Source organism: Trachypithecus francoisi, unplaced genomic scaffold, assembly GCF_009764315.1.
Source record: "Trachypithecus francoisi isolate TF-2019V2 unplaced genomic scaffold, Tfra_2.0 Lachesis_group14, whole genome shotgun sequence".
NCBI lineage: Eukaryota > Metazoa > Chordata > Mammalia > Primates > Cercopithecidae > Trachypithecus > Trachypithecus francoisi.
The window spans coordinates 17,297,501-17,310,501 of NW_022681459.1; the positions used below are offsets into that span (position 1 = coordinate 17,297,501).

The 13,001-nt window shown below is 36.4% G+C and overlaps 3 protein-coding genes across 3 annotated transcripts in view; all 3 read right to left on the minus strand.

Annotated features, from left to right (window-relative positions):
* Nucleotides 1-845: 845 nt before the first annotated feature.
* Nucleotides 846-13,001, minus strand: part of LOC117095662 (keratin-associated protein 27-1) — a 77,244-nt gene continuing 65,088 nt past the window's right edge. The window contains exon 2 of the mRNA XM_033232268.1: nt 846-1,504. Coding sequence (XP_033088159.1) covers nt 1,413-1,504 — 92 coding nt within the window. The 3' untranslated portion in view covers nt 846-1,412. The remainder of the gene's footprint in view (nt 1,505-13,001) is intronic.
* LOC117095664 (keratin-associated protein 24-1) lies at nt 2,991-4,729 on the minus strand. The gene has a single exon (XM_033232269.1). The coding sequence runs from the start codon at nt 4,699-4,701 to the stop codon at nt 3,943-3,945; it is 759 nt and encodes a 252-aa protein (XP_033088160.1). The 5' UTR covers nt 4,702-4,729; the 3' UTR covers nt 2,991-3,942.
* Nucleotides 11,348-11,704, minus strand: LOC117095668 (keratin-associated protein 25-1). Its single transcript, XM_033232274.1, has one exon. The coding sequence runs from the start codon at nt 11,684-11,686 to the stop codon at nt 11,378-11,380; it is 309 nt and encodes a 102-aa protein (XP_033088165.1). The 5' UTR covers nt 11,687-11,704; the 3' UTR covers nt 11,348-11,377.

A 13,001-nucleotide genomic window follows, 5' to 3' on the forward strand; every position in this document is an offset into this window, starting at 1 on the left:
CTCCAATCCTCATTTCCAAAACTTCTCCAAAGCTAACAATTTTTACGTAGACTGTGTTTTTGTAAAGCTATTTATTCTCTCTCTATATATGTACACACATACATATATACAATATACAAATGTATATTACATAAAGAAATGTTTATTTGCAAGTGGTTAAACACAAAATATGCCACTCTACGTAGTTTTATAGATCTAATTTGTTAATTTTATAATTTTTGTCATATTAATTTATATGGACCTATGCCACTCTTTTTATCTGTTGTAAAATATTTATTCATATGACTATATTATAATTTATAGTCTCCAATTGATGGACTTTTTCATTGTTCTCAATATTTCAGTGTCCAGGTGGTGCTGATGTGAATATTGTAGAACTTGGAAGAATGTTTTGGTAGAAGGGACTTTGAGAAGTGAATTTACCTTGTCATAAAGTGTGGGTATTTTAAATATTCACATATATAGTGGCTCTGTCAAATTCCATTTCCATCTGCAGTATGTGAGAATATATTTTTAAGTTGCCATATGATTAACTTTAAAAAAGTCTGCCAAATGGATGATGAAAAATAATATTCTGGTGTATTGTTCAACCTATTACTGAGGTTGAACACTTTTTGATATTTTTATTAAATCATTTTTTGTTAGTAATTGCTTATATACTTTGCTTATTTTCTATTGAGTCATTTGTTCTTTCTTTTTTTCTTTTTTTTCTTTTTGAGACGGAGTCTCACTCTGTCACCAGACTGGAGTGCAGTGGCGCGATCTCAGCTCACTGCACCCTCCGCCTCCCGGGTTCAAGCGATTCTCTTGTCTCAGTCTCCTGAGTAGCTGGGACTATAGGCATGCGCCGCCACGCCCAGCTAAGTTTTGTATTTTTAGTAGAGATGGGATTTCACCATGTTGGTCAGGATAGTCTTTTAATTTGTAGGAGTTCTTGAATATTTTGGATAGTAATTTTATGGTACATGTTGTATACATTATCTCTAAATCTGGCTTTTTTCCCCTATGCTTTGTTGCTAGCTTGATTTTCTCATTAACAGACTATTTTTGTAGGCTTAATATTTACAGAAACATTGAGTGGAAAGTACATGGTGTTCTGGTAGGCATTATCATCCCCCCATCCCTATACATGCTCTTGCTTTATTTTTAATTTCTTCATGATATATCTCATATGACCAGGAGCTTTTCATTTTGATGTAGCTATATTTACTAATCTTTTATTTTACAATTATTGTTTGTTTGTACTTACCTGAAAAAAATGTTTCCTATCCAAGCTCTTTAAGGTAATGTCTTATATTTTCTCTTTTTTATTTTAGACTTTTTTTCTCTACTTAAATTTAACTACACCTCTTTTCAAATTTGCCTGTCACCTCACACCCTTTTTTCCATTAAGTACTCATACCCTAGTTACCTTACCATTCAGATGTCACTTCCATGCCATTTCTTCCCCCGAGTGTTCTCTTGTTCTTCAGGTTAGGAGCAATCTTCTTGCCTGCCAGAGAGTCTTGCAAAAAAAAAAAAAAAAAAAAGTAACTTTCTTTTCTTCCCTTGAAGTTTTTATATTGTACTTAAAATAGTCAAGACAGTATTATGTTTGTTTCAGTATATTACTCTTCTGAATAGCTCTTGAGAACAGGATCTATAGATCTTGATATCTCCAAAGAGTCCTACTCAGTGTCTCAAAGAATAGGTTTAACATTAACTTTTGTAAGGAGAAAAAAAAATGTACATTTAGTTTGGACAACTGAATGCTCATCTGGGACACATGGTAATTATTTCCAAATACTTGAACACCTATTCTAGGTTAAAGGCATTGAAGTGGTCCTATATGGTCAATAGATCATTGCTAAAGGCAACTATACAGTATTTTTCTCAATATGAAGAAGACATTTTCAGCAAATAGAATTCTCTGAAAATTGAATGAGCTCACAAAGGAGTGACTTGATTATTCCCAGATATGTTCAAGCAGAAACAGTGCATTAATATTTCTTCTAAAGCCCTTTGTACACACATATTCCTACTGAAGGAATGAGTGATATATTAGCTCTATTTATATGCTTCATGAGTTTTAATTTTGGACATTGACTCTTGATATTGGAGATTCTTCCCCATCTTTCCAGACTTCAGCTACACCCATCTCTGGGGATCATTTTATTTTTCTTTAAACATGATTTGCTTTTTATTTACAAAAATGCTTGGGATGTTTTATCATGTTGTTTTCACCACTCAAATAGGTGATTTTATTTTTATTTTTTGGATAATAACTTACAGAGGTTAAATCACTTCTAGGAGGTTCAATATTAAATTTATTTAACTTCTGAAACCTTATTTACAGAACCAATGAATACACATACTGTGCTGAGAAACAAACATATATTTAATACTCTATGTACTCTTTATTAAATTGATTTATTTTATGTTTCCAAATTTCTGTATATCAATATTATTGTAGACATTCTAGTTGAGATAACCATAATATGTTTAAAACAGAACAAAACAAGTCAGAAGCTTGTGATTCCATATTGTACTTTTTTTGTTTTTTTTTTTTTTGAGACTGAGTTTCACTCTTGTAACTCAGGCTGTAGTGCAGTGGCACAATCTCGACTCATTGCAACCTCCGCCTCCTGGGTTCAAGAGATTCTACTGCCTCAACTTCCCAAGTAGCTGGGATTACAGGCATATACCACCACGCCCGGCCAATTTTTTTTTTTTTTTTTTTTTTTTTGTATTTAGTAGAGACGGGGTTTCACCATGTTGGTCAGGCTGGTCTTGAACTCCTGATCTTAGGTGATACACCCCCCCTCCGTTGGCCTCCCAAAGTGCTTGGATTACAGGCATGAGCCCCCACGTCCGGCCCCTTCTTTGTATTTTAAATGTAGACTCTAAACTAATATGGCAGGAAAGCAGCATTTTGACAATGCTATGTATATTGCCCAGAACATGGATGAAATTTTAGTAAATGTGAAATAAAGCATAAGGAAAGCCATTACTTCCAGTCAGAAATTTGTTTATTAACTAAGAATGAGGACATATTCCAGAGTCATAATGCAATAAATCAGCAAGGCAGGATAATAGGAGAATCCTGAACATAGATTAAACGTTAATTGTAAAGAGTCTCTAACAGTATTTGTTCTTCTTTCAACAAATAATTTTCCTGCTTTAGCTAATTCTGAGGCTTTTTCTTAGGCATGGAGAACAAAAGCTGAGTACCAGTGAATCTTGTTTTATAGCTTCTCTGGAAGAGAAAATTTGCTGAAGGCTTCTCTGGAAGAGAAAATTTGCTGGAGGCTTCTCTGGAAGAGAAAATTTGCTGGAGGCTTCTCTGGAAGAGAAGATTTGCTGAAGTCTTCTCTTTTTGAGCTCTAGTCACCATTGCTATTTGCCTGTTCTCACAATCAGTCAGTAAGAAAAGGATGAAATAGTTCAACTTATTATGTTCAAGATAATGTTATCTCTTGGCTTATTAGCAAGGTGCTAGTTAGGTAGTTGACAAAAATATTAATGAAAAGCAAAGCCATCCGAACGAACTTGCATGCTGGAATCTGCAGTCAAACCATGGAGGCCCCATTTCATCAGAAAAGGTAGGTGATAATCACACTGTCAGACAAGTGACAGTGACAGCCAAAGTAAGAAAGCTGGCTGGTGATGGTTGTATTTCAAATGGAGTCTCTTCGGTAAGTCCATTGTAATAAATCTCAGAAATAATGATGTTACCTTCAGGGTCAGCTTTTAGTACAAAGAGCAATAACAGAACAACAGAAAAAAAGAAAAGCTAGCAGGTGATACTGGCTGTGGTTAATAAGCCTGGGAGCTATATTTGAACCTAATGTAACGAGATTCTTAGGCTGAATAAAGAGATTCAGCAGAAAATTAGACATTCTACTACTTAGTAGAATCTTCCCCACTGGGCAATTTCCAGTTGCTATAAATTCTGTAAGTTGGTCAATAGCATTTCAGAGGTCTGCTACCACTGCATAAATACCTCAGAGGTGGAAAGGTACTGGGTATACAGCTCAGAGACCTGAAGCTTTGAGATAAATAGCTCAGTGGTCGGCAGCTCGTAGGCCTGTAGCTCAAATAGTGATAATTTCTCATTAAATAGCTTTGGGGTTGGCAGCTGTTGGAAGTATAACATAATGGTGAGACGTAGCTGGGTATGAAGCAAGGATTTTGGTAGCTTTTATACCCCAAAGTACTCAATCTGCAGTGGTTTAGAGTTTGGAAACTCTTGGATGAGCAGTTAAGCTGTCCAAAGCAGTTGGAACCATTGTGGAGGGTTTGGCAGGCTTTGGATGCACTTCGAGTGGGTGTGTGGCAATTGCATACATACCCGTTGATCTGAGTGCATGGGCTGCAGCTGGGGCTGGGTTTGATGTTGGTAGTTTCACAGACACTGAAGACTTGGCCTGCTGATGGGGAGTTGCAGGGCACAGAGGAGTCTGATGGGTCACAACCAGTGGTGCTGCAGATCTTGGGCTCACAGCTGGGAGATTTGCAGGTTGGTGCTTCACCGTAGGATTCTTGGCAGTAATCCAGGAGCCAGAGATTTCCTTGGTAGCTACTGGGTAAGTAGTGTCCACAGGCAGGGCTTAAATCATTGGAGCTAAGAGTAACAGAAGAAGTCACTGGGATATAACAGTGAGTTCGATATGATGTGCAGACCCCAGGATAGCCTGGAGTAGACATGGAGCCTGCATACATGCTCAGTGGTCGCTGTGCAGTGTGGCTGTGGCCTAAAGACGTTTTATACCTTCCCTGGTGATTGTCAAAAGCCTCTCCAGACTCTTCCTCCTCTCGCTTGGGGCGAAAACACAGCAACATCTCATTAGTGTGTTGGTTAGCCACAGAGGCTAATGTTTTCACACATGTAAAAATAAGTTTATTTTAATTCTTCAAAGTATCCATAATCACCACTTTGACCATCACCCATCACTCATTATCTGTAGACCATACCTTCAACAAATAGTGATTTTCATGTTAATAGGCAAACTCTCATCTGTCAATCAGAGGTTAACAAGAGTTCATGTGTCTATAGGCTTTGCAACATGGTTATTTAAAGGTTCACAAGGACTCAACTAAAGCAAGGAACCTGTATTTTTCCACTCTGTTAACTACTGGAAAACACTGAAGGACTTAATCATATGCTCTGAAATAAGCCAAGTAGTTTGCCTGTCTCAACATGGTTATTCAAAAGCAGGCATTGACTTTTCAAGAATCAGTTTCTCCAAATATGTGCTATACTCTTACCTGGCAGGGCCATATACTGGTAACAGCTTCTCATGTAATGTATTAGGAGAAGTCCATAGGTAAGACTTACAGCAATACTTGGGAAACTTAGTGACCTACACCAGGCTAAAAATGAACTTGTTCCCAGGGGGCATTGGTTGCTAAGCAACCAAGACTTCTGTTAAATCCCTTCTTAAAGAGTGTCTGCAATGTGTGCTATCAAATAAACCCAGTTTTGCAAGATTATACCTTCCTAATTGACTAAGGTTACCAATCACGTGTTCCATTGCCTGCTGTAAACCCCAATTGTTGTCAGATGTAAACGTTTTTCCCCAAATAAGCTCTCTTATTCTTAATTTGCTTTCTTTTGCACCTACCCTTTATTTTACTCCTGTGTTGAAAAACGCAGTTATTTTTAGTTTATGTCAACAAAAGGAAATAACTGTTTAAAAGTTTTATCTGAATAAACTGTGTAGTTCTTATGAGCACTGTATATATTAAATAGCACTTTTTGCTACTCAGGGTGAAGGCTAAATAATTTTTTAAAAGATTGTAATTTAAACTGAAGAATTGAAATTTTGTTCTTCAAAATATAAAATTATAATTTATACTTCCAGCCGCCATTGAATTGGAAACAGCGATGCATTTATTAACAGTGAAGCGTTCAGACAGAGAATAGAACAGACTTCTTCTGGTAGGATCAGCTATAGGGATAGTTTTAAAAATTAACTCTCATTGTAGCAAACTATGAGATTTCTCTCACTGTTTTTGGTTACTTTTCAGTTAGATTTTTCAAATGCACACCAATTTAAACCTACAGATATTCTCTTTTTTAAAATAATCTCCATTTTCTCAGTGCTTTTCTCAGTATATTTATTCTGTAAGTTGACAATAAGCAATTCTGTATTAAACATGTTTTGCTGCCTTCTGCAGTTTCTCTCAGGTGACAAAGGCCACAATCATGAAACCGTATTTCCAGCAAATTGTTTGGCTATAGGGAGCCTTGGGATTTTGTGCAGAAAATGTTAGTCCTGAGGCAGGCAAAACAGGAAAGAAGATACATAGTTAGTTGATGGCCAACTTTCTGCTACATTACTGAGCTCCAGTGATACACAGAAAAGCCAGAGGTTGATGAAGTTTTATTTCTACGCTTCTCTATCGTATCATTGTTGCCTCTAGTCTTTTTTTTTTTTTTTTTTCCTTAGGCATCCTTGAAGCAGGTTTGAGGGCTAACACCATTAACAAACACAGAATGAGTTAAGTCAATTACCTGTAAATCTCACATTCTTCCCTTCCATCTTAAAATTAAATAGTGAGGTATTTTGAATTAATTTTATTCACACAGGTGTAAGTCAAAAAAATAATGTGGAACATCATATGGCATGATCAATATTCAAAGCATGAGCCATTACAACATATTTCAATTGATTTCAGTATGATAATATTCTAAACACATAAACAATGAGATTTGAGAAAGCAACCCTAGCTCACCTCCTCTCATTTGCTTTTATGTTTCATCTCCTTCCTTACTCAGAATATCACACACCTATGGAATCATCACCCCATCCCATTCACGCCATCATTTTCTGTACGTGATACCTCTGCAGAATTGTCTCCTACCCTAATCTCAACTTTTGAAAGAGATGGAGCACACCACATCAGAAATATAGCAAAATATAGCAAATACCAGCTTCATAGTGATGGCAGGCTTGAATAGAAAATAAACACCATTGTCGTTTGAGTGGCATTGTGGTCTGAAGGCTTTGGAGAGGCATATGCATTTCTCTGTTTTCACTTAACTCCTAAAATAATGTTTTCTTCCATTAATTTCCCTGTTACTAGTATTTATTGTGTGCAGAAGGTTAAATAATGTACCCACCCAAGAGGCCCGCTTTCTCATACTGGGAAATCTGTGAATGCTACGTGACATGGCAGAAAGGGACTATGCAGGTGTGACTAAAGTAAGGATCTTGAAGTGGATGATCTGGGTGGGCCTGATGTAATTTCCAGAAAATATGAGGATGGAAACAGAGTTTGGAATGACGTGGCCACAAGCTAAGGAATGTCAGCAATTGTTATAATCCAAAAAAGGTAGGGAACGGATTTCTTCCTGGGGATTCTAGGAGGAATCAGCACTGTGGATAACTTCGCTTTAGGTCGGTGAAGCAGATTTTGGACTATTAGCCTCTAGAACTGTAAGCAAATGCACTCTTGTTTCTGCCTTTCCACTGAGTTTGTGGTAAGTTGTTACAGCCGTCACAGGAAATAAATACACTATGCCAGAAAAGTATAGGAAAATACAATAGATAGCCCTTACATAGTTTGAGAAGTTTGTGCTCTGTATTCAGGGAGAGTTTCAGATGTAAGGAATAAGCTTTCTAGCCATCAGATAATTCAGAGAGATACCAATACTGTCTGTGGAATAAGCAACAAACTTCTTGTATCTAATGAGCCAGTAGATTCCTTTCCTCATTAAAAAAGAGTTATGGAACGCTTTCCCAGTTTTATCCAAAGGTTAAAAATCCTTTCGGGTAAACAGAAGATCAAAGAAAGCTAAATTTTCCAGTAAATGGCCCTTAAACAAAATAATAGAGGACATTTTCCTAGTCTTTTAGGTCAAATAAAATTTTATATTCTCTTTCGCTACTATATATGCAATAATGTATTTTTCCACTTGCCAAAATGGTGTTAAATTAGGTAAAACTGATCTTATGATTGAAAAAGCAAAATGTTTGTGAATCCATACTTATATAACAATTGAATTGCAAATATTGAGTCAAAAAGATTCTTAAATTTAGCGTTGGTAACCTAAAATATTGGTTACTTGCTGTTTACAAGTAGCATTTATATTGCAGTAAATGTAATGCTGCTTTTACATTGTTGGCTTAATAGATTATTAGTGGTTTAAAAAGCTGAAGAACAGCTGAGAAATATAACAATTTTTAAGAACAAAAAATGAAGGTAAAGCGTTTAAAAATAACACAAATGGTGGAAAGATAGGAATTTTCATGTTTAAATTCAGGGAAACATGGTATATATGTAATGAAATACAGCTGTAGTAAAAGTTAAACATTTTTAAATGGAACTATCAGGACTGTACTTAATGAGTTATGCATTACTTTCTTGCTGACTACCATTTAAATGTATTTATTAGCATGTGCCCTTGGAAAATTGTTCTCTCCCAGTACATCAGTATCTTCTTATGTAAAACTAGAGCTAATAGCATGTACTTTGCAGGACTTTCCTGCAGATGCAATGAGATAATAAATATGAAAATACCTAGAAAAGTGCAACGGACATAGTAGATGCAAATTAAATCTTTTCTTTCTAATTTTCTAAAGCTCCACTTCAGGGAATTCCAGTCACCAATTAGACTTAAAAAATATTATTCGCAATTTACTTTGATGTTGTAAACACACAGTCCTACAATAATCATTGTGTCCTCTAAAAGTAAATGCTAAAATTGAACAATTCTACCTTGTGTAGTTAAGAAAAATGACTTGCGGCCAGGCGCGGTGGCTCAAGCCTGTAATCCCAGCACTTTGGGAGGCCGAGACGGGCGGATCACGAGGTCAGGAGATCGAGACCATCCTGGCTAACACGGTGAAACCCCGTCTCTACTAAAAAATACAAAAAAACTAGCCGGGCGAGATGGCGGCCGCCTGTAGTCCCAGCTACTCCGGAGGCTGAGGCAGGATAATAGCGTGAACCCGGGAGGCGGAGCTTGCAGTGAGCTGAGATCCGGCCACTGCACTCCAGCCTGGGCGACAGAGCAAGACTCCGTCTCAAAAAAAAAAAAAAAGAAAAAAAGAAAAAAAGAAAAATGACTTACTTGACAACAGATTACTAATGACTCCTCTTGTATAACTCATATCCTTCAGTGCCATATATCATTAGCTAGTTCCTGAAAGCCGCATATGCATTGCTTGCAATAAAGGCTCAATGCTCAAATTCCCTGGATACTAATCCTGTTTCTGATGCTCAGTTTAACTACCATGTGCTTCTGTAACTTAATTTCCACATCTTCAAAATAAAGTTAATAGTAGTATTTGCTCCATAGGTGGCTATGAGAATTAAATAGGTAGCTGTGAGAATTAATAGTACTATTTGCTCCATAAGTGGCTGTATTTATTGAATTAAATAAATACTACTAATAGTAGTATTCACTCAATAGGTGGGTGTGAGAGTTGGTCAAGCACAGCATAGGAAATACAGTTTTGTGTAGCTGATGTTTTGATGTTAACCTTTATCATTATCATCAGCCTATAATGTTTGTTAGTATTATTATTTTTTATTGTCATTATTGGATCTCATCTAAAACCCACTGCATTTCGTATGTGTACATCAAAAGCAAGAAGAAAGATAGAAAAAAGAAAAGAGGAAGGAAGCAAGAAAGGAAGGAATGAAAGGAGGGAAGAAGGAAGGGAGAGAGAGAAGAAGGAAGGAGGGAAGGAGGAAAAATGGAAGGAGAGAGAGGAAGGGAGGAAGGAAGGGAGGGAGGGAGGAAGGAAGGAAGGAAGGAAGGGAGGAAGGAAGGGAGGAAGGAAGGGAGGAAGGAAGGAAAAACAGAAGGAAAAAATCATGCCAGAATAGGCTGTTTTAGGCTAGGTAACTTGCGATAATGTGTATAAATTATATGTTGATCTTAGAAATTAAATTTGGAGGGATTAAATAAGTTGAAGGCATTTACCACCATTTACCTGGGAAATAAGGATCCCAGAGAAGGCATACCCCATAAGGGTACACACCATTAAAGTTAGTCCACCTAGAGAGAAAAGCTGGGCAGGGGCTGTGACTGAGAGGATTGAAATTTAGATTTGTTATTCTAGAGTTGAAGATTATGGTAACCAAGCAATTGACAACTTCCAAGTGGCTTCTAGATTAGTCAAAACCTGAATGAATAAAAATAGAGACAGTATGAAAGATAAAGAAAAGTCTTTGAAATATAACTTATGTAGGTCTTCGGGCAAATTTTTTGACCTATTTAAATTTTCTTATCTGTAACAATGGGGATAATAGTATCTTTTCATACATGCATTGGAAGATTATTGATCATGCAGTGGTATGCCCAGTCCATTGAAGATGATCAATATGGTGGAATAGTTACTGGAATATGAGCAGTTGCTTGTAAGAAGAACAAGTTCCCAGTGAGGAGGTGGAATAACTGAATTAATTAGTTACATATATATAACAGAGAAATAGGTTCAAAGTAATAACAATTTTCTCTATGCAAGGATCCATGGGAGGGCATGGGGGAGGACTTAAGTTTAGTTCAAGAGGAAAAAATACTGTGCTGTCCATTGTACAGAACTAAAATTTATGTAACCCCTTTGTGCTTAATCTTGTGGGGCAGACTGGGCATTGTAACTTGCTCTGTTCAATGGTAATTTAGAAGACATATGTAGTGCTGATGAGCAATTAATTTTCCTTACTATTTTCCCTCTGCCTCTACTGGCATTATTCCTGATAGTGAAGATCCTCTATGTCTGGGTTCCAGAATGAGAATGATTTGGGAGCTGAAACAATGAATGTGTAGTAGGGGTGGTAAGTACACCATTCTAATTTTAAGCATCTGGAATTTTGAAGTTGTTGGTTGCTATGGCAAAATGTAGTCTATTCAGGCTAAATAATTCTCTTTCTAAGTGTTAGAAAATACAGGTGCATATTTAATGTTTACATAGTAGGACACGTGCATTCAGATTCTTGAAAGGATCTATCTTGCCTGCCTTTTCCAGATACTCTTTCTTTTCTTTCTTTGCATTATATTTCTTTAGTGAAACTAGCTGTCCTTAACTTCATTGAAGATAATGAAGAACCAAAGATACTCTTTTCTATATCATTTGAAGACAGATTATTTATAAATAACCATGAAACCTTGTCTTCCTATTAAAGGACATATTACTGGAATAGAAATCAAGAATCCCTGGCAGTGAAAATTTTCTAGTGAAGAAACAATTAGAATCTCTTAGAATTTGAAAAATTTCTAGTGAAGAAACAATTACAGTCTGTTAGAACTTGATCACATAAAACAGGACATGTTAAAACAGCACCTGAACTATAAACACAATGATCCATCAGCCTAAGAGCAAATCTTCAACCTAAAGATAAAATTTCTGTAAAATGCTGTCAGGCAAGACACTGAAATAACAATTCAGCATGTTCTTCTACGAAATGGAGATTGCCAACCCACAAAATCAGAACAAGCTGGTTGGAAACTGCTGTGCATGAAGGAAACAGGTTGGAAATCATGAGACACATAATTCAGGGCTGTGAAGCTGTTGAATATAGAACCTATAGGTTGATAGCCATAGGAGAAAGAGCTCAAAGGATAGCAGGTCCTGGACACAAAATTCAGCGGTTGACAGCCACAAAAAATAAAGCTCAGTGATTGACAGCCATAAGAGATGTGGTTTTGGGAGAGGCAATTACTGAAAAAATAGTGTTGAGATCTGTTATGCATTGAGAATTGGCAGGAACTTAAGAATTAAAGATTGATAGAAAAACAGCTAGTTGAGTAGCAAGGTCTGGAGACACAATAAGTAGTAGAAAGTAGCAAGAAATTTCACAAATTGCAGGCACACAACTGGATGAATGGTAGCTGGAAGGTTTACCACACTTCTCTGGGGAGTTTTCTAGAAACCAAATTCAGCATTGGTTGGAGAAGCACAGAGCATGGCTCCAGTTTACATGAGTAGGGCAGAGTGCAATGGATGAGGTTGACAAGAACATGGCAGTAACTCCCATGACAGCAGAAGTTGTAGTTTCCATAATAGCAGATGCTGGCTGACATGACAGAGTCTGAAGTAAGGCTTTCATTCAGATAAGTAATAAAGAATAGCTTATCTAAGTCTACATCAAACTAGACCAAATTGCTTCTATACCTTGATAGCTATATACCCAGACTCTCCGCCTCCCAATATTTTAGATTAATTTGCATCATAGTATCTCATGAATTTAGTGTTGTGTTGCCTATGAAGATAACTTCCTTTCCATCCATAAAATAAGTTCGGTTTTAATCTTCTAATATCTACAATCCTAATCTTTCTCCTGTTTATCAGGTTTGAGAATGCATGTGATGTAATTACTTGTATATTTTTATCTGCTTTGCTTCTGCTTCCACCCCCCAAATAATGCTTAATTAAAAGGAGTCCATCTGAATGGATGTTTATCCTATTCATTATCTACAAGGAACCCCACAGTTAGGAAGGCATAGTCCTCATCCTGGAAGAAGAGATACAATGTTGCAATGCTTAGAGGAGGTGTATGTCCCAAAATAGTTTCCATATATCAAAGTTTCTTGAGTTTTCCAGACAAAATATCTCATGCTATTCTCTGTTTTTCATACTTAGCTGACAATCTAATTTTGTGATGTTGCTATCTGTATATTTGTGTTGATAGTCAATTTTATATAAGCATGTTAGGGTACATTTTAAAGAGCTCAGCTCTGACAACTTAATATTTTACATACTTAAAAGTTGTGTTTGATTTCCAAAGACTTGAGAAAAGACACATAATATTTCTACATGGTAACATTGATAACATACTTACTTTTACTAGTACAAATATCTTTACATGTACCTGTGGTCTTCAAATAAGAGGATAAACATGACATAAATAGTCATCAGCTTGTGTACTAGCTTTCCAGAATTAATGGATGTCTTCATCTGAAAGAATTTATCAGGAAGATCAATTTGGTCTTCATGCAATTAGCTACACAAGGATTACGCAAAACTATAATATCATATAAAAAAGATGTTCGAACACTGCTTACTTGG